Raw genomic sequence first — 20,641 nt, forward strand, 5'->3', positions numbered from 1 at the left:
CTAAAAGTGGCCACTAATGATCCAATCTCTTTCATCCAATCTTACCAAATCTATGTAGTATAAGGGTAAATTGAGTGAATATACTGAATGGATATTTCAGGCAGTTACCTTATATTACTGTACATAGAAATGGTAAGATTGGATAAAAAATATTGGATCAATAGTGGTCACCATTACACCTATTTGAGTAGTTTGTTCAGTGAAGTTGATTGCTATACACTAACCATTTGCTTCGACAACCATACAGTGCTGAGACTAACTCAGTTTACTTTTTCTCCTAAGTTTTCTCCTAGGAGATAATTTTCATCTTCTGTTTAAAATAACTTTTATGCACTCTGCAACTAGAAAAGTACCAAAAAGTACTTGAAAAGGTACTGTCCACATTATTCTGAGTATTTTTTTTACTTGCTGGTGGCTTAAAAGGCATTTTATTGATAACGTGAAATATAACCTAGGAGAAAACGTTGGAAAAAAAGTGAATGGGATTGGGCCCTTAGACTATTACAGATAAATATGAAAGATCTCCGTCAGTTGGCAGTCATGTCCAGTTATCCACAGTAACATGGTAGCATGGAAGATGGCATTCATTATCCAAATATCTTGTGATTATCTCTTCTTCTCTTGTCAGAACACTCATGAGTGTCTTATCACTGGAATGTGTTTCAGAAATCTAGAGGAGGGAAAAAAAGAGTTCATAAAACATAAAGTGGCTATATGAATATTCCTACAGTAAAGTGTTACTTTTATTACTTCTCACAGATAATGAATTAAACTTAGATTGTTTGAATCAGGAGATTTCTGTAGTCTTTGACTGAACAACAATATCCTACTGCACACCTTCAATTTTATAATATTATTTTATTATAAATATATTTACAATAATATCCAAAATCTTCTACATGCAAGAGGTAAAATTGGCCAGTCATTGACCAATCAAAATTGGATGTGTATGTGCATACGTATATGTAAGCCTCTGGTGAGCCGGGCACAGGGTGAGCTGAATAATGTGTTTCCCTGCTACCACTAAAAATCCCCAGCGGTGTAAAAAATTATACCACCTCCAAGAAACTCAGAGGGAGATGTATTTTGGGGTCCGGGTGAACCTGAATTACCCTTACGCACCTGCGCAGTATGACATTACTGATGTGCGGCGCCTAGTTTCAGCACTCAGTGTGTAGCGCAGTGCGCCAACGCAACCTAGGATATAGTAATGTGCCAGAGCTTCCCGCAGCTATATTCAAAGAAAGTAATATTTTCTCTATCTTATTTTACATGTGGGTTTGATATGGCTGTGTAAAATTTAAAGCTATAGGCTTGCTATACATAGTGTTGGGCGAACAGTGTTCGCCACTGTTCGGGTTCTGCAGAACATCACCCTGTTCGGGTGATGTTCGAGTTTGGCCGAACACCTGATGGTGTTCGGCCAAACTGTTGGGCCATATGGCCGAACGTTACCCGAACGTTCGGCTAGCGCTGTGATTGGCCGAACGGGTCACGTGGTTCGGACCTGAACGCGCTCTGATTGGCCGAACGGGTCACGTGGTTCGGGTAAATAAATACCCGATCCACGTCATTTCTCCGCCATTTGTCTGTGGGTTTAGCTTTGGGTAGGCAGGCAGGGTAGTTCTCTCTCCAGCCAGGCTAGCCAGGGTCCCACCAGTCATTGTGTCGCTGCTGGGAACAGTAGTACACCGCTCACCCACACTATATAGCATTGTGTTTACTGCCACTCTGTGTCTCTGCTGGGAACAGTAGTACACCGCTCACCCTGTATAGCATTGTGCTCTGTGTCGCTGCTGGGAATAGTAGTACACCGCTCACCCACACTATATAGCATTGTGTTTACTGCCACTCTGTGTCTCTGCTGGGAACAGTAGTACACCGCTAACCCACCACTGTATAGCATTGTGCTCTGTGTCGCTGCTGGGAATAGTAGTACACCGCTCACCCACACTATATAGAATTGTGTTTACTGCCACTCTGTGTCACTGCTGGGAACAGTAGTACACCGCTCACCCACCACTGTATAGCATTGCGCTCTGTGTCGCTGCTGGGAATAGTAGTACACCGCTCACCCACCACTGTATAGCATTGTGTTTACTGCCACTCTGTGTCTCTGCTGGGAACAGTAGTACACCGCTCACCCACCACTGTATAGCATTGTGCTCTGTGTCGCTGCTGGGAACAGTAGTACACCGCTCACCCACACTATATAGCATTGTGTTTACTGCCACTCTGTGTCTCTGCTGGGAACAGTAGTACACCGCTCACCCACCACTGTATAGCATTGTGCTCTGTGTCTCTGCTGGGAACAGTAGTACACCACTCACCCTGTATAGCATTGTGCTCTGTGTCGCTGCTGGGAATAGTAGTACACCGCTCACCCACCACTGTATAGCATTGTGCTCTGTGTCGCTGCTGGGAACAGTAGTACACCGCTCACCCACACTATATAGCATTGTGTTTACTGCCACTCTGTGTCTCTGCTGGGAACAGTAGTACACCGCTCACCCACCACTGTATAGCATTGTGCTCTGTGTCGCTGCTGGGAACAGTAGTACACCGCTCACCCACACTATATAGCATTGTGTTTACTGCCACTCTGTGTCTCTGCTGGGAACAGTAGTACACCGCTCACCCACCACTGTATAGCATTGTGCTCTGTGTCGCTGCTGGGAACAGTAGTACACCGCTCACCCACACTATATAGCATTGTGTTTACTGCCACTCTGTGTCTCTGCTGGGAACAGTAGTACACCGCTCACCCACCACTGTATAGCATTGCGCTCTGTGTCACTGCTGGGAATAGTAGTACACCGCTCACCCACCACTGTATAGCATTGTGTTTACTGCCACTCTGTGTCTCTGCTGGGAACAGTAGTACACCGCTCACCCACCACTGTATAGCATTGTGCTCTGTGTCGCTGCTGGGAACAGTAGTACACCGCTCACCCACACTATATAGCATTGTGTTTACTGCCACTCTGTGTCTCTGCTGGGAACAGTAGTACACCGCTCACCCACCACTGTATAGCATTGCGCTCTGTGTCGCTGCTGGGAATAGTAGTACACCGCTCACCCACCACTGTATAGCATTGTGTTTACTGCCACTCTGTGTCTCTGCTGGGAACAGTAGTACACCGCTCACCCACCACTGTATAGCATTGCGCTCTGTGTCGCTGCTGGGAATAGTAGTACACCGCTCACCCACCACTGTATAGCATTGTGTTTACTGCCACTCTGTGTCTCTGCTGGGAACAGTAGTACACCGCTCACCCACCACTGTATAGCATTGTGCTCTGTGTCGCTGCTGGAAACAGTAGTACACCGCTCACCCACACTATATAGCATTGTGTTTACTGCCACTCTGTGTCTCTGCTGGGAACAGTAGTACACCGCTCACCCGCCACTGTATAGCATTTCTGTACTGCCACTGTACTGCTGCCAGTCAGCGTGTACTTTAAGGATAAGTGAAATGAAGAAGAAATCCTGTGAAAGAGGGAGGGGCAAGGGAAGAGGTATTCCCCCTGACGGTTCACGTTCAGGCCACAGTGGAGCACCGAAGAAAACCCACTCAATACCGCCCATGTTGTCCAGGAAATCAACCCTCACAAATCCAAAAGAACAGGACCAGATAATTAATTGGATGACCTCTCAAGCGTCCAGCAGTGGGTTAAGCAGCACCAGCACATCACGCACGAGGTCCGAGTCCTCAGCCAGTTACAAGGAGCCAGTGGGCACAAAGCTGACACAACCGGCAGCGACACCACGCACACAACTGCCAAATAACCAGTCTGAAGAATTTCCTCAGGACACAATGGGGTATTCGCAGGAGCTATTCCCAGCCCAACAAACTTTCACCTTTCAAATGTCAATGGAACAGCCAGAAATGTTGTGCCCGGATTTGACTGTGGGAAATGCAGCGCGCACTGAAATGCAAGGCGAGTCCGAGGAGGACTTTGAAACCCAAATCCCAGAGTAAGTTGGGCAGGAGGGGTTTCAATTGCAGGAGGTCTTTCGAGAAGATCTTGAAGACGACGTTGGAGTGTGCTGCGCAGAGGTTGTTGTGGGGAGCTCTACTCCACGGCGGCGGCCCACAGTCACATATGACGAGTTTGAGGAGATGGAAGAGGAGGAGGGTATGGACAATATTGACAGAGACCCAGATTTTGTATGTGAAGGAGAACATCGCCGTCGTAGCAGCACAGATGAGTCTGTTGAAGAACCCACTGCTGCACGAGTTTGCCTTGTGCCACAAGGTAGGCGGCGCGAAATTTCAGGCACCACAAGCGTGGAAGTTCAAGTGAGACGCAAAAGAGGCGCAAACAGAAATCGCCAGCAAGGCAGGTGCTCCAAAGTCTGGCCCTTCTTTGAAGACTGCAGTGAGGATGGTACCATGGTGATTTGCAAGGTGTGCAAGACCCGCCTGAGCAGGGGGAAACATATTAACAACCTCTCCACCACCAGCATGACCCGCCACATGGTATCCAAGCATCCCACTCTGTGGGCGCCAGGACAGGGTACCAGCAACACTGCCTCCCTTGGGGTCACCAGACTCACCACCAGACCCTCCTCAGCAGCAGCAGTAGCCCAGCCATTGCGTGGTTCACAACAACATTCACAAACATCAGACGACGCTGACACTGTCACTTTCCGGAATAGTGCTCTTGAGGTCTCCCAGTCATCAAACACAACAACCAACAGCCGTTCAGTGTGCAGCCCTACGGTTCAGTTGTCTGTCTCGGAGATGCTTGAGCGCAAGAGGAAATTGCCAGCAAATGACCCCCGGGCCGTGGCACTAACAGCCAGCATAGCCAAGCTTCTGGCCTGCGAAATGCTGCCATATCGAGTGGTGGAGACAAACAGCTTCAAGGGCACGATGTCAGAGGCCATCCCACGTTACGTGGTTCCCAGCCACTACCACTTTGCGCTTTGCAGTGCCTGAGTTGCATGAGCACGTGGTCAGCAAAATAACCTGAAGCTTGAAGAATGCCGTTGCCTGCAAGGTTCACCTCACCACTGACACCTGGACGAGTGCGTTCGGCCTGGGTCGATACATCTCCCTTACCGCGCACTGGGTGAACCTTGTGGAGCCTGGCAGCGATTCCTCACCTGCTACGGCGCGGGTGTTGCCCACGCTGCAAACAGCTGCACCGCCGTCCCTCCCACTGGATAACAACAGCAGCACCTACCTCTCTGACTCCTTCTCCTCCAACGCATCTCAAAGCTGTACCTCATCCGGAAACGCTAACCCAGCAGCAGTAGGATCGTGGAAGCAGTGCAGCACAGCTGTTGGCATGCGTCAGCAAGTGTTGCTGAAGCTGATCTGCCTTGGGGATAAGCAGCACACAGGGGAGGAAATTTGGAGGGGAATAAAGGAACAGATGGATTTGTGGCTGGCACCGCTGGACCTGAAACCGGGCATGGTTGTGTGTGATAATGGGAGTAATCTCATTCGCGCTTTAAGGTTGGCTAAGCTGACACACATCCCTTGCCTGGCGCACATGATGAACCTAGTAGTTCAGCGGTTCCTGAGGACATACCCAGGCGTGGCCGATCTTCTGTTGAAGGTGCGACGAGTGGCCAAACATTGTAGAAATTCCAGTACTGCTTCGGGGGCACTTGCCAAGATGCAGGAGCGCTTCAATCTCCCCCACCATCGCTTGCTGTGTGATGTCCCTACGCGCTGGAATTCTACGCTGCACATGCTAGCCCGCTTTTGCGAGCAGAAGTGTGCAGTGGTCCAGTACACGACGGCGCAGTACCGAGGCGCATCCGGACAGCTGCCAAGCTTCTGTGGATCCGATTGGGCCAACATGTTGGACCTCTGCCAAGTCCTCCAAAATTTTGAGCAATCCACGTTGCTTGTGAGCAGTGACAACTCTTTAGTCAGCATTACCATACCACTGCTGTGTTTACTGAAGAAGTCAATGTTCAAAATCAAGGAAACAGCTGTCATGATGCAACTGGGGGAATCTGAAGGAGAAAATGATCAGCGTGATGATACCAACATCAGGCCATCCGCCTCAGGAAACGCTGGCCCCAGCAGCTATGACGAAGAAGAGGCGGAGGAACAGCTGGAGTTGGAGCAGGAATTTCCTGCCACCACTGACGAGGGCCAGAGCAGTGCACGTTGGACTTCCACAATTCAGCGCGAATGGTCAGCAGAAGCAGACCAGGAAGAAGGTGACGACTATGATGCATCACAACAACTATCACAACGCTCACAAGAGGATGATGAGGATTCTGGCAGGACTCTGGCACACATGGCTCAATTCATGCTAGACTGCATTGAACGCGACCCACGCATTGTGCGCATTCTGGACAACACCAATTACTGGGTTTATACCCTTCTGGATCCACGGTACAAACACAATGTTCCAAAACTGCTTGAAGAAAGAGTCAGACAGGTCAAAATGGAAGAATACCAGCAGGCCCTTGTGGAGACTTTAGAGAGGAGATTGACATCCTCCCCCTCCTCTAGCCAGTTGTACGCCGACAGACTGACTTCCGCAAACCCAGGACGACCAGGAGGGCAGCAAACAACACAAGCCGCAGCTAGTGCCCAAAAGGGAATGGTATCGGCAGTGTCCTTGGAGTGGGAAAATTTTCTGACACCCATGCAGCAGCCCACAGAACAGCAAGCGTGCAGATCCACCTCCAACACCGATCGCCTGGAGAAGATGGTCAAGGACTACATGTCAGATGGCGTAGCTGTGTTGAACAATCCATCTGCACCCTTCAACTATTGGGTATCGAAGCTAGACACCTGGCACGAACTGGCAATGTACGCAATAGAGGTGCTGGCTTGCCCGGCAGCCAGCGTTATGTCGGAACGCTGTTTCAGTGCTGCCGGAGGCTTAGTCACAGATCGGCGTATCCGCCTCTCCACAGAAAATGCAGACCGTCTGACTCAAATTAAAATGAATCAATCCTGGATTGGAAACGACTACGCAACACTCCCGGACCCCAACCAAGTAACATAAACAATGAACATCTGTGATGGGTTAGCGTTTCCGGTCCCTGTTTATTGAACCTCTCATCTGTATTACATTTATGACTGCATGCCGACAAAATGCAAATTGCTATCCGCACGCTTCTTGTCCTCATGCAAGGCCTGGGTTGTTGTGTCTCAAAGCGTGGCCTTCTCCTCCTGCGCCATCCTCCTCCTGTTCCATCACGTGTGCTGCTGCTGGGTTAGCGTTGCCGGTCCCTTTTTATGGAACCTCTTATCTGTATTACATTTATGACTGCATGGCGGCAAAATGCATGCTATCCGCACGCTTCTTGTCCTCATGCAAGGCCTGGGTTGTTGTGTCTCAAAGCGTGGCCTTCTCCTCCTGCGCCTCCTCCTGTTCCATCACGTGTGCTGCTGCTGGGTTAGCGTTACCGGTCCCTTTTCCTGGAACCTCTTATCTGTATTACATTTATGACTGCATGGCGGCAAAATGCATGCTATCCGCACGCTTCTTGTCCTCATGCAAGGCCTGGGTTGTTGTGTCTCAAAGCGTGGTCTTCTCCTCCTGCGCCTCCTCCTGTTCCATCACGTGTGCTGCTGCTGGGTTAGCGTTACCGGTCCCTTTTCCTGGAACCTCTTATCTGTATTACATTTATGACTGCATGGCGGCAAAATGCATGCTACCTGTGCAAAGAAAACAGACATTTCCCGCATTTTAAAGACAGTTTTCCCTTTGAAACTTTAAAATCGATTTTCTCAAAAACTATAAGCTCTTTTTGCTAATTTTTTTTCCTCTTGTACCCACTCCCAAGGTGCACATACCCTGTAAATTTGGGGTATGTAGCATGTAAGGAGGCTTTACAAAGCACGAAAGTTCGGGTCCCCATTGACTTCCATTATGTTTGGAGTTCGACTCGAACACCCGAACATTGCGGCTATGTTCAGGCCTGTTCGGCCCGAACCCGAACATCTAGATGTTCGCCCAACACTAGTTATACACCAGTGGTTCTGGATGCTTGCTTTGCTTACCAAGGGCGAAAAGGGATAATTTGCATATTCAGTAGTAGTGCATTGTGGGTAACCACAAATGTTCACTTATAGCTGAATTATTGCAGATTTCCTACTGTTTTAAGAAGGCAAATACACCAAGCTTTATTTTATAAGGAAATTGTTTGGATATGATAAAGAGAAAGCTTTACTTTAAAGGATAGCAGAATTATTAGACCAAAGGCCACCTATTATTTTGCTCCCAAGAGAACAGCCAGAAATGTTAGCAGTGGACAAATGAGTGTCGCACACCATTCCGTAAAGTATGCAATATTAATCCCATTAAACAAATCATGCTTTAACTGACAATATTTTCATGGCCACTGCAAGTCTTTTTTTTCAGTTAAGCATAACAGTATAGTACATACAGGTAGTCCCCGGTTAACGAATGAGATAGGGACTGTAGGTTTGTTCTTAACCTGAATCTGTTCTTAAGTTGGAACACTGTGCCATTTCTGTCCCCTGTATCTCCTCTGTGCCCGCCTGTGCCCCCTGTGTCTCCCTCTGTGTCACCTCTGCCCTCTGTACCTGCTTATACAAGTTTAAAAGCCAAGTCCAATTTAAAACATTTTTTTTTTACTTGTTCCCATGGAAACACAGAATCCATGCCGTTCGTATCGGTGGGTCGTTCGTAAGTCGGGCGTTCATAAGTCGGGGACTACCTGTACACTTACAGTATGTATGCACTATCTTGTTTTGTTTATCGTAATAAAGTGGACCCACTGTGGCATCACCCAACATGCTTTGTGCTATGGAATACATGCTGGATACTTTACAGAATGCTGTGCTGCCTACATTTGCCTGCTTGGTGGTGATTATTACAAAATACTGGGTTCAATAGTCTACTGCTTGTCTTTCCCCTCCCCACAAAGTGCTGTCATTAGAATCCAGCTTTGACACAGCATGCGACAAGGCGTTTCCAATATCACACCTGTTATTCTTTGTGGCAGTAATGCCAAAAACCCCACTCCCTGGCTTATGTCTGGTTATATTAAGTGATTGGGACAAGAGAATTCCAGTGGCAACTAGTGATGTGTGTGTGTGTGTGTGTGTGTGTGTGTATGTGTATGAGGTGTGTATGTGTGTGTGTGTGTGTGTGTGTGTGTGTGTGTGTGTGTGTATGTGTATGAGGTGTGTATGTGTGTGTGTGTGTGTGTGTGTGTGTGTGTGTGTGTGTGTGTGTGTGTGTGTGTGTGTGTGTGTGTGTATGTGTATGAGGTGTGTATGTGTGTGTGTGTGTGTGTATGTATGTGTATGAGGTGTGTATGTGTGTGTGTGTGTGTGTGTATGTGTATGTGTGGTGTGTGTATGTGTGGTGTGTGTATGTGTATGTGTGTGGTGTGTATGTGTGTGGTGTGTATGTGTGGTGTGTGTATGTGTGTGGTGTGTATGTGTGGTGTGTGTGTGTGTGTATGTATGTGTATGTATGTGTGGTGTGTGTGTGTGTGTGTATGTATGTGTGGTGTGTGTGTGTGTATGTATGTGTGGTGTGTGGTGTGTGTATGTGTGTGTGGTGTGTGTATGTGTGTGATGTGTGTGGTGTGTGTATGTGTGTGGTGTGTGATGTGTGTGGTGTGTGTGATGTGTGTGGTGTGTGTATGTGTGTGGTGTGTATGTGTGTGTGTGTGTGTGCATACCCGTTTCTAGGGGCCGTGCAGCCGTGCGGCAACCCTGAGCGCAGACAGCCAAAGGGTGCTGTGAACTCTCCCTCCCTCTCCCCAGGGGACTGCAAAGTAATTAGTTCAGGGAAGCACTGTATACAGCTACACTGACTGGCCAGGGGGGAAGGGGGGCAATCTCCCCCCAGGCCACCTTTCATTCAGTGATTTAGGGCAGGTCTGGTGTCTGGTGTATTTGGGTTTGTTGTAAGGCAATGTGAAACTTGAGGCTAGCTGATAAAAGTGCAATCAGAAGACAGGCAAGCTGGCAAATATACACAGCATGAATGATGCAGAGCTTGCCTGAAGGGTCTGTGGGCAAACATCTGTCTGGTCTCTCCCCATTGTTATTATGACTGCATGTGTAGGTAAGGTGTTATACAAGTTGAAAAGTTTTTGACAGTCCCTAGACTCCAGGAGGGCTGCTTTCTGACTTGTGTGAGGGACTGTCAGGGACAGGAGTAGTGTTGGGCGAACATCTAGATGTTCGGGTTCGGGCCGAACAGGCCGAACATGGCCGCGATGTTCGGGTGTTCGACCCGAACTCCGAACATAATGGAAGTCAATGGGGACCCGAACTTTTGTGCTTTGTAAAGCCTCCTTACATGCTACATACCCCAAATTTACAGGGTATGTGCACCTTGGGAGTGGGTACAAGAGGGAAAAAAATTTAGCAAAAAGAGCTTATAGTTTTTGAGAAAATTGATTGTAAAGTTTCAAAGGAAAAATTGTCTTTTAAATGCTGAAAATGTCATGTTTCTTTGCACAGGTAACATGGTTTTTACCGCCAGGCAGTCATAAATGTAATAAAGAGAAGAGGTTCCATAAACAGGGACCGGTAACGCTAACCCAGCAGCAGCAGCAGCACACGTGATGGAACAGGAGGAGGCGCAGGAGGAGAAGGCCACGCTTTTTGAGACACAACAACCCAGGCCTTGCATGAGGACAAGAAGCGTGCGGATAGCATGCTTTTTACCGCCATGCAGTCATAAATGTAATAAAGATAAGAGGTTCAATAAACAGGGACCGGTAACGCTAACCCAGCAGCAGCAGCAGCACACGTGATGGAACAGGAGGAGGCGCAGGAGGAGAAGGCCACGCTTTTTGAGACACAACAACCCAGGCCTTGCATGAGGACAAGAAGCGTGCGGATATAGCAGCAATGCTTTTTGCCGCCATGCAGTCATAAATGTAATAAAGAGAAGAGGCTCAATAAACAGGGACCGGTAACGCTAACCCAGCAGCAGCAGCAGCACAGAGCACACGTGACGGAACAGGAGGAGGCGCAGGAGGAGAAGGCCACGCTTTGAGACACAACAACCCAGGCCTTGCATGAGGACAAGAAGCGTGCAGATAGCATGCTTTTTACCGCCATGCAGTCATAAATGTAATAAAGATAAGAGGTTCAATAAACAGGGACCGGTAACGCTAACCCAGCAGCAGCAGCAGCAGCACAGAGCACACATGATGGAACAGGAGGAGGCGCAGGAGGAGAAGGCTACGCTTTGAGACACAACAACCCAGGCCTTGCATGAGGACAAGAAGCGTGCGGATATAGCAATGCTTTTTGCCGCCATGCAGTCATAAATGTAATACAGATGAGAGGTTCAATAAACAGGGACCGGTAACGCTAACCCAGCAGCAGCAGCAGCACAGAGCACACGTGATGGAACAGGAGGAGGCGCAGGAGGAGAAGGCCACGCTTTTTGAGACGCAACCCAGGCCTTGCATGAGGACAAAAAGCGTGCGGATATAGCAATGCTTTTTGCCGCCATGCAGTCATAAATGTAATACAGATGAGAGGTTCAATAAACAGGGACCGGTAACGCTAACCCAGCAGCAGCAGCAGCACAGAGCACACGTGATGGAACAGGAGGAGGCGCAGGAGGAGAAGGCCACGCTTTTTGAGACGCAACCCAGGCCTTGCATGAGGACAAAAAGCGTGCGGATATAGCAATGCTTTTTGCCGCCATGCAGTCATAAATGTAATACAGATGAGAGGTTCCATAAACAGGGACCGGAAACGCTAACCCAGCAGCAGCAGCACACGTGATGGAACAGGAGCAGGCGCAGGAGGAGAAGGCCATGCTTTTTGAGACACAACAACCCAGGCCTTGCATGAGGACAAAAAGCGTGCGGATATAGCAGCAATGCTTTTTGCCGCCATGCAGTCATAAATGTAATACAGATGAGAGGTTCAATAAACAGGGACCGGAAACGCTAAACCATCCCAGATGTTCATTGGTCATGTTACTTGGTTGGGGTCCTGGAGTGTTGCGTAGTCATTTCCAATCCCGGATTGATTCATTTTAATTTGAGTCAGACGGTCTGCATTTTCTGTGGAGAGGCGGATACGTGAACCTTGCAGGCAACGGCATTCTTCAAGCTTCGGGTTATTTTGCTGACCACGTGCTCATGCAACTCAGGCACTGCAGAGCGCGCAAAGTGGTAGCGGCTGGGAACCACGTAACGTGGGATGGCCACTGACATCATGCCCTTGAAGCTGTTTGTCTCCACCACTCGATATGGCAGCATTTCGCAGGCCAGAAGCTTGGCTATGCTGGCTCTTACTGCCACGGCCCGGGGGTCATTTGCTGGCAATTTCCTCTTGCGCTCAAACATCTCCGAGACAGACAACTGAACCGTAGGGCTGCACAACGAAGGGCTGTTGGTTGTTGTGTTTGATGAACACTGGGAGACCTCAAGAGCACTACTCCGGAAAGTGACAGTGTCAGCGTCATCTGATTTTTTGGAATGTTTTGAACCACGCAATGGCTGGGCTACTGCTGCTGCTGAGGCGGGTCTGGTGGTGAGTCTGGTGAACCCAAGGGAGGCAGTGTTGCTGGTGGTACCCTGTCCTGCCGCGTTTGCCCACAGAGTGGGATGTTTGGATAGCATGTGGCGGCTCATGCTGGTGGTGGAGAGGTTGTTAATACTTTTCCCCCTGCTCAGGCGGGTCTTGCACACCTTGCAAATCGCCATGGTAACATCCTCAGTGCAGTCTTCAAAGAAAGCCCAGAATTTGGAGCACCTGCCTTGCTGGCGATTTCTGTTTGCGCCTCTTTTGCCTCTCACTTGAACTTCCACGCTTGTGGTGCCTGAAATTGCGCGCCGCCTACCTTGTGGCACAAGGCGAACTCGTGCAGCAGTGGGTTCTTCAACAGACTCATCTGTGCTGCTGCTACGACGGCGATGTTCTCGTTCACAAACAAAATCTGGGTCTATGTCCACATTGTCCATACCCTCCTCTTCCATCTCCTCAAACTCGTCATATGTCATTGTGGGGGGCCGCCGCCGTGGAGTACAGCTCCCCAGCACAACCGTCAGGGGAAACACCTCTTCCCTTGCCCCTCCCTCTTTCACCGGATTTCTTCCTCATTTCACTTATCCTTACAGTACACGCTGACTGGCAGCAGTACAGTGGCAGTACAGAAATGCTATACAGTGGTGGGTGAGCGGTGTACCACTATTGCCAGCAGCGACACAGAGCACAATGCTATACAGTGGCGGGTGAGCGGTGTACTACTGTTCCCAGCAGACAAAGAGTGGCAGTAAACACAATGCTATATAGTGTGGCTGAGCCGTGTACACAGAGTGGCAGTAAACACAATGCTATATAGTCTGCTATATAGTCACCCCGAACGGGGTGATGTTCTGCAGCACCCGAACAGTGGCGAACACTGTTCGCCCAACACTACTGGGAACGCAGATTTTAGTACCTAAACACACGATACAACATGTTTTCCGGGGTCGGACTCTGAGGCACATACAGATGGTCCCGATCATCATCCTCATCATACAACTCTTCTCCTGAGTCTGACCCACCCACCACCTCTGCCACCCCAACATCCCCAGACACAGTCACAGACCCCTCATCGTCCTCAACATTAACTTGGGATGCTGGCCTGAGCCCGACCTCCTCCTCCACATCAGGCCCCATCATCCCCTCAATGGCAGCCCTCATTAATCGCTCTGGCGCCGGACCGATGGACACAACGTTCTCCTCCGGGGAGGGCTGCTGCTGACCACTGGCTGCTGGGGTGGATGTTATAGCTTGCGTGGGGCGTTGGCTGTTGCTGTTGTTGGGAGTGCTGCTCACAGCGGAGGTCTCTGAGGAACTCATGGTGAGCTCATATAGTGGTTGACGGTGAGTGGAGTATTACTGATCCCAGCAATATACACACTGACTGGCAGAGTACGCAATGCTATATAGTCTGGCTGAGCCGTGTACACAGAGTGGCAGTGAACAATGCTATATAGTCTGGCTGAGCGGTGTACACAGAGTGGCAGTACACACAATGCTATATAGTCTGGCTGAGCCATGTACACAGAGTGGCAGTAAACAATGGTATATAGTCTGGCTGAGCGGTGTACACAGAGTGTCAGTAAACAATGGTATATAGTCTGGCTGAGCGGTGTACACAGAGTGTCAGTAAACAATGGTATATAGTCTGGCTGAGCGGTGTACACAGAGTGTCAGTAAACAATGGTATATAGTCTGGCTGAGCGGTGTACACCGAGTGTCAGTAAACAATGGTATATAGTCTGGCTGAGCGGTGTACACAGAGTGTCAGTAAACAATGGTATATAGTCTGGCTGAGCGGTGTACACAGAGTGTCAGTAAACAATGGTATATAGTCTGGCTGAGCGGTGTACACAGAGTGTCAGTAAACAATGGTATATAGTCTGGCTGAGCGGTGTACACAGAGTGTCAGTAAACAATGGTATATAGTCTGGCTGAGCGGTGTACACAGAGTGTCAGTAAACAATGGTATATAGTCTGGCTGAGCGGTGTACACCGAGTGTCAGTAAACAATGGTATATAGTCTGGCTGAGCGGTGTACACAGAGTGTCAGTAAACAATGGTATATAGTCTGGCTGAGCGGTGTACACAGAGTGTCAGTAAACAATGGTATATAGTCTGGCTGAGCGGTGTACACAGAGTGTCAGTAAACAATGGTATATAGTCTGGCTGAGCGGTGTACACAGAGTGTCAGTAAACAATGGTATATAGTCTGGCTGAGCGGTGTACACAGAGTGTCAGTAAACAATGGTATATAGTCTGGCTGAGCGGTGTACACAGAGTGGCAGTACACACAATGCTATATAGTCTGGCTGAGCGGTGTACACAGAGTGGCAGTACACACAATGCTATAGAGTCTGGCTGAGCGGTGTACACAGAGTGGCAGTACACACAATGCTATGTAGTCTGGCTGAGCGGTGTACACAGAGTGGCAGTAAACACAATGCTATATATAGCGTGGCTGAGCGAGGTGCACAGTGGCAGTACACACAATGCTATATAGTCAGGCTGAGCCGTGTACACAGAGTGGCAGTACACACAATGCTATATAGTGTGGCTGAGCGAGCGGTGTACTACTATTCCCAGCAGACACAGAACAGTAAACACAATGCTATATAGTGTGGGTGAGCGAGCGGTGTACCACTATTCCCAGCAGACACAGAACAGTAAACAGAATGCTATATAGTGTGGCTGAACGAGCGGTGTACCACTATTCCCAGCAGACACAGAACAGTAAACAGAATGCTATATAGTGTGGCTGAGCGAGCGGTGTACCACTATTCCCAGCAGACACAGAACAGTGAACAGAATGCTATATAGTGTGGCTGAGCGAGCGGTGTACTACTATTCCCAGCAGACACAGAACAGTAAACAGAATGCTATATAGTGTGGCTGAGCGAGGTACACAGAGTGGCAGTAAACAGAATGCTATATAGTGTGGCTGAGCGAGCGGTGTACTACTGTTCCCAGCAGCGACACACAATGACTGGGGGGGACCCTGGCTAGCGTGGCTGGAGAGCGAACTACCCTGCCTGCCTACCCAAAGCTAAACCCACAGAGAAATGGCGGAGATATGACGTGGTTCGGGTATTTATTTACCCGAACCACGTGACCGTTCGGCCAATCAGAGCGCGTTCGGGCCCGAACCACGTGACCCGTTCGGCCAATCACAGCGCTAGCCGAACGTTCGGGGAACGTTCGGCCATGCGCTCTTAGTTCGGCCATGTGGCCGAACGGTTTGGCCGAGCACCGTCAGGTGTTCGGCCGAACTCGAACATCACCCGAACAGGGTGATGTTCTGCAGAACCCGAACAGTGGCGAACACTGTTCGCCCATCACTAGACAGGAGTCCTATTACAGGCAAGTAGCCTCTGTGTGATGTGCAATACAGATAAGCTCTCTGCTCCATCTCAGGCTATTCTCAATTTCTCTCCTCCTCTCTGGGCTAGTGCACGCCAAAATCGCAATAGCAATCGCTAGCAATTTGTGAGTGTGATTTTGTGAAGCGATTTTCAGAGCTATTTTTAATGAATTGCTCCAAAAAATGCTACACACTGCATGTAGCATTTTTTGGAGCAATTCATTAAAAAAACGCTCTGAAAATCGTTTCACAAAATCACACTCACAAATTGCTAGCGATTGCTATTGCGATTTTGGCGTGCACTAGCCCAGAGAGAGGAGGAGTGGAGAGAAATTGAGAATAGCCTGAGATGGAGCAGAGAGCTTATCTGTATTGCACATCACACAGAGGCTACTTGCCTGTAATAGGATTCCTGTCCCTGACAGTCTCTCACACAAGTCAGAAAGTAGCCCTCCTGGATTCTAGGGACTGTCAAAAACTTTAACTTGTATAACACCTTATCCACACATGCAGTCATAATAACAATGGGGAGAGACCAGACAGATGTTTGCACACGGACCCTCCAGGCAAGCTCTGCATCATGCTGTGTATATTTACCAGCTTGCCTGTCCTCTGATTGCACTTTTATCAGCTAGCATTGCCTTACAACAAACCCCAATACACCAGACACCAAACCTACCCTAAATCACTGAATGAAAGGTGTCCTGGGGGGAGATTGCCCCCCTGGCCAGTCCGCCCCTGAACTATACTGGATACCTATACTGGAGGCACCTACCTGGCTAATCTATACTGGGGGCAATTATACTGGGGCACCTATGCCTGGCTACCTATATTGGGGGGACCTATAGCCCACTACCTATACTGAGTGCAACTAGACCTAGCTAACCTATACTGCAGGCACCTATACCTGGCTCCGGCACGGGGGGGGCGCAATTTTTACACTCTCGCACTGGGTGCATTTTGTAGTGTGTGTGTGTGTGTGTGTGTGTATATATGTGTTGTGGGTGTGTGTGTATATATGTGTTGTGGGTGTGTGTGTATGTGTGTGGTGTGTGTGTATATGTGTGGTGTGTGTGTATGTGTGTGGTGTGTGTGGTGTGTGGCCACAAAAGTGATGGTAAAGATGTTTCAAGGGGTCTAACACCTGGAGGGGGGCATGGCGGAGTGGGATACACGCCAAAAGTCCCGGGAAAAAAATCTGGATTTGACGCAAAGCAGCGTTTTAAGGGCATAAATCACATTGAATGCTAAATTGCAGGCCTAAAGTGCTTTAAAACATCTTGCATGTGTATACATCAATCAGGGAGTGTAATTACAGTACTTCTTCACACTGACAGACCAAACTCACTGCGTAACGCACCGCAAACAGCTGTTTGCGTAGTGATGGCCATGCTGGACTGGTGCGCACCATGACAAGAGTGCAAGTAAAGGCGGCTTTCCTGCCCATATGGTCGCCGGGCTGAGGTAGCTAAATGACAGAACAGTGACTGTCCACTGGGTGTACTGTGAACAACAGGTAGGTAGGTATATGCAGTGATGGTTATTACAATGTGCACCTGTCACACACAGACAGGTAGCGGACAGGCACAGTGACACTGCGTGCGCTCAGCTCATGTAGGTGGGTGGGTGCACAGTGGACAACAGGTAGGTATATGCAGTGATGGGTAATGTGCACCTGTCACACACACAGGTAGTCACTGAATGTGCTGGGCCTGGCAGTGGCACACACAGTATGAATTATCAAGGCTGTCTATTCATACACAAGTGTCAGTGGGACACACAGAAAAAAAAATAGATCACAAGAACAAGATTAGCTCTCAAAAGAGCTGTTGTGGGGTGCTATTTTAGCAAGAAGAATCAGCAAGGAGCAAGCTAAGAAGCCTACAAGAGCCTAACTAATCTTTCCCTATGAGAGAGTCTGCAGCAGCTGTCCCTTCTCTATTTACTGCAGGCACACGAGTGAGCAAAATGGCCAGCGCTGCCTGCCTTTTATAAGGGGGGGGAGTGGCTCCAGGAGGGAGTGTAGCCTGAATGGCTACAATGTGTCTGCTGACTGTGATGTAGAGAGTCAAAGTTGACCCTAATGGTGCACTATGGGGGCGAATCAAACTTCCGGTAAAGTTCGTGGTTCTCCGCAACCACGAACCCCCGGAAGTTTGCCTGGAACCGTTCGCCGGCGAACCGTTCGGGCCATTTCTAGTCAGGACAATCTCCCCACCTGCTTGGACAGTGGTTGCCTAATTGGCAACCCTGGCTTGTGAGTATTCAATTAATATTATTACTCTTGCAATTATACATTACTAGTACATACTACACTATATTGGGCTCTTGGTGTTCTCTCTTTTTCTCATGTAGAAATGTATGAAATGTACAACATACCGATTTCTCCCACTCAGCAGAATCTTTACTTCTCTTATGCCAGGGCTGACACATCTTTTAGCACCAGAGTTTTTCAGTGTGACACTATGGAAAGATACGTTACAGAGAAATGTTAAAATGTTGATATTCCATGTCTCAGATTTAAAAAAATGACCCTGAAGAGAGATTCCCCTTTGTTTCATCACACTCATCTTAGTCAATGCATCCCATGTACAGTATATGTAACTCAGGTGTTCATTTTCTTATTTTGACAACAGGGCAAACCGAGAGCCGTTTACGGTGTAGTAGGGTGATGCAAAACAAGGTATATTTCAGCTAAGAATATACTAAGAGAATACTCACAAAATGATGTCGTCTGAAACAGAAACATAGAGCAACGGTGGATAACAAGCCCACCTCACACTTAGTTTGGGTCTGTTAAGTCATCGCAGTCCAGGAAAAAGGAAAAAGTAACACCCCCCCTCACTATCCACTAAAGTGGGGAACTGATAAACTGGGATAGGACACGTCAACAATATATATAAGAAAACTTAAAAACAGTTTAAGCTGGAGTAAGGGTGGATATTTCAAGACAGGTAAAAAGGGTGCCGGACATTTGTACGCCAGACATTTGGGTGCCAACATAGACTGCAATGGGAATTACGACTATAGCGGCACTCAAAGGGTCATGTGGGCTCTGGCAAACGACAGAGCCCAAATTACGAAAGAAAACTGTGTCATTCAGCCATCAGCAATATCTGGCAGCTGCACTGCATCCTACCCCTGAGTCCATTGCAGCCTGAAGCTGGAATAGTACTCTACGCCGCTGGGAAATTTGCAATAGCAGGGTGAGCTGTTTTTTGGGTTCACCCTGCGCCCACACTGTTTATATTAAGTTTTATACAGTATATTATTGGCGACTCTTATCCTAGTTTATTTTCTTATTTAAGCCACATATTCACTGCAAATTGCAGTTTATGTACTTTGAACTCATTTATTACTAATAAAATATGAAACTATCAATAAACATCCAGCAACACAAAACCTCTAATCATAAATCAGCTTGCATCAGTCACCTCACACCAAGCAAAAAGAAAAGTGAAGTCTTAGGCCCCTTCACACTATTCATTCTGTTGCAGTGAGATTGTTCTACAGTCGCACTGCAAGGGTCCCAAAAGGCCACACCACTGCAGTGAAACCATACAGTGAGGCATACTTTACAAAGAAAGTATGCCTCACTTCTGGGTTAACCCCACACGGCACACTGCAGATCCTGCATCGCCACTACGGGATCCACCACTCTGCAGCGCATTTCAATCAATGTGATATCCCCATAGGGCTATCACTGCTTCTGTGATGAGATGCAGCGTTTGTGCGAGACACGAAAGAAAGGACAACACAAAAAAAGTGTTAAAGGGTCTTAATGCCTTGTTATGGCCAATGTCTACCATTCGATCAGTGAATACAAAAGCATCTCAGATAAAATGAACACCATCTACTTACATGTACTCTGTGTTTTCACATGAAGAACTTCTTGGAAAAACCTCCAGTTTTGCTACCGCCATGACATTAAGCTGAGTAGATAGCTTATTACAGGAACAGCGTTGCCCTCCAAAGATTGCAAAACCTAACAAAAAGAAAAAATGTTGAGTGTCTATATAAACAATAGCTAATCAAGAACATCCGATAATCTGAATTTCCATCATTTAAAAGTATAAAAATAGCATAAAATGCTTGTACCTTGTATGAGAGGAGCAGAGATGAGGAGGACACAGAGGATGGCCATGTGTTTGTTATTCATGTTGTTAGCTGATGGACCTCTTACTAATGTAGAAGAACAGTGTGATGATGTCCAGCAGCTTTCTTCTCTATCTATTCTCTCTATATATGTATTTGTGAAGGATTGCATAATTCTAATATGTCCTGACTGGAAAAAACCAATGTTATCTGTCTTCCTTCCTATTTCTGTTTAGTACTGAAACAAAAACATGGCCTAAGAAGACGTTTCCCTTCTTCCATAAAACCACCATCAGTCTCATCCTTTCTTGAAGGTACTTTCCCATGAAATCTGTGTGACATACAGAAAGTAAAACAGAATGTTCTTTACTCAGCAGGATTAAAGGACACATCCTTATAAAGTACACAGTCATAAACTATTCCTATAAACCCCCTTTTTCTGCAAACCCTCCTCCCCACTCCTGTCCCACAATTTCTAGTTAGTTTACCACCGTAGATGGTAAAAGGTCTCCACTCTCCAGTGGATTAAATGGAGAAACATAATCTAGTAATTGGAGCGCTCTTCCACAAAAAAGCAAGCAGCGCTCTCGACAGAGACAGTTCCCAGATACAATGGAGCCTTTATTCCTGGTTTCAGAACTACTGCGAAGTCACCCTAAAGGAGTAATTAAAAACAGATGCACATAGTGCCTAATACTGTGAGATGACACAGCCAATAC

At 47.9% G+C, this 20,641-nt stretch overlaps 1 protein-coding gene across 1 annotated transcript; it reads right to left on the reverse strand.

Annotated features, from left to right (window-relative positions):
• Positions 1-344: 344 nt before the first annotated feature.
• On the reverse strand, positions 345-20,126 carry LOC137547733 (C-X-C motif chemokine 10-like). Its single transcript, XM_068271115.1, has 4 exons — positions 19,926-20,126; positions 19,689-19,812; positions 18,207-18,290; positions 345-670 (listed from the first exon to the last, which is right to left on the reverse strand). Exons 1-4 carry the CDS (start codon positions 20,092-20,094, stop codon positions 634-636), a joined length of 414 nt encoding a protein of 137 aa, XP_068127216.1. The 5' UTR covers positions 20,095-20,126; the 3' UTR covers positions 345-633.
• Positions 20,127-20,641: the final 515 nt, after the last annotated feature.

This window comes from Hyperolius riggenbachi, chromosome 1 (genome assembly GCF_040937935.1).
Source record: "Hyperolius riggenbachi isolate aHypRig1 chromosome 1, aHypRig1.pri, whole genome shotgun sequence".
NCBI classification, from domain to species: Eukaryota; Metazoa; Chordata; class Amphibia; order Anura; family Hyperoliidae; genus Hyperolius; species Hyperolius riggenbachi.

Bases quoted from the DNA above. Each gene is read 5' to 3' on its own strand.
- LOC137547733 (XM_068271115.1), bottom strand. From the start codon at position 20,094: ATGCAATCCTTCACAAATACATATATAGAGAGAATAGATAGAGAAGAA. The intron at 18,291-19,688 runs GTAAGTAGATGG...ATCTTTCCATAG, and splicing joins TGTGAAAACACAGAGTACAT to TGTCACACTGAAAAACTCTG. The intron at 671-18,206 runs GTATGTTGTACA...TCCCTCCTCTAG, and splicing joins CTGCTGAGTGGGAGAAATCG to ATTTCTGAAACACATTCCAG.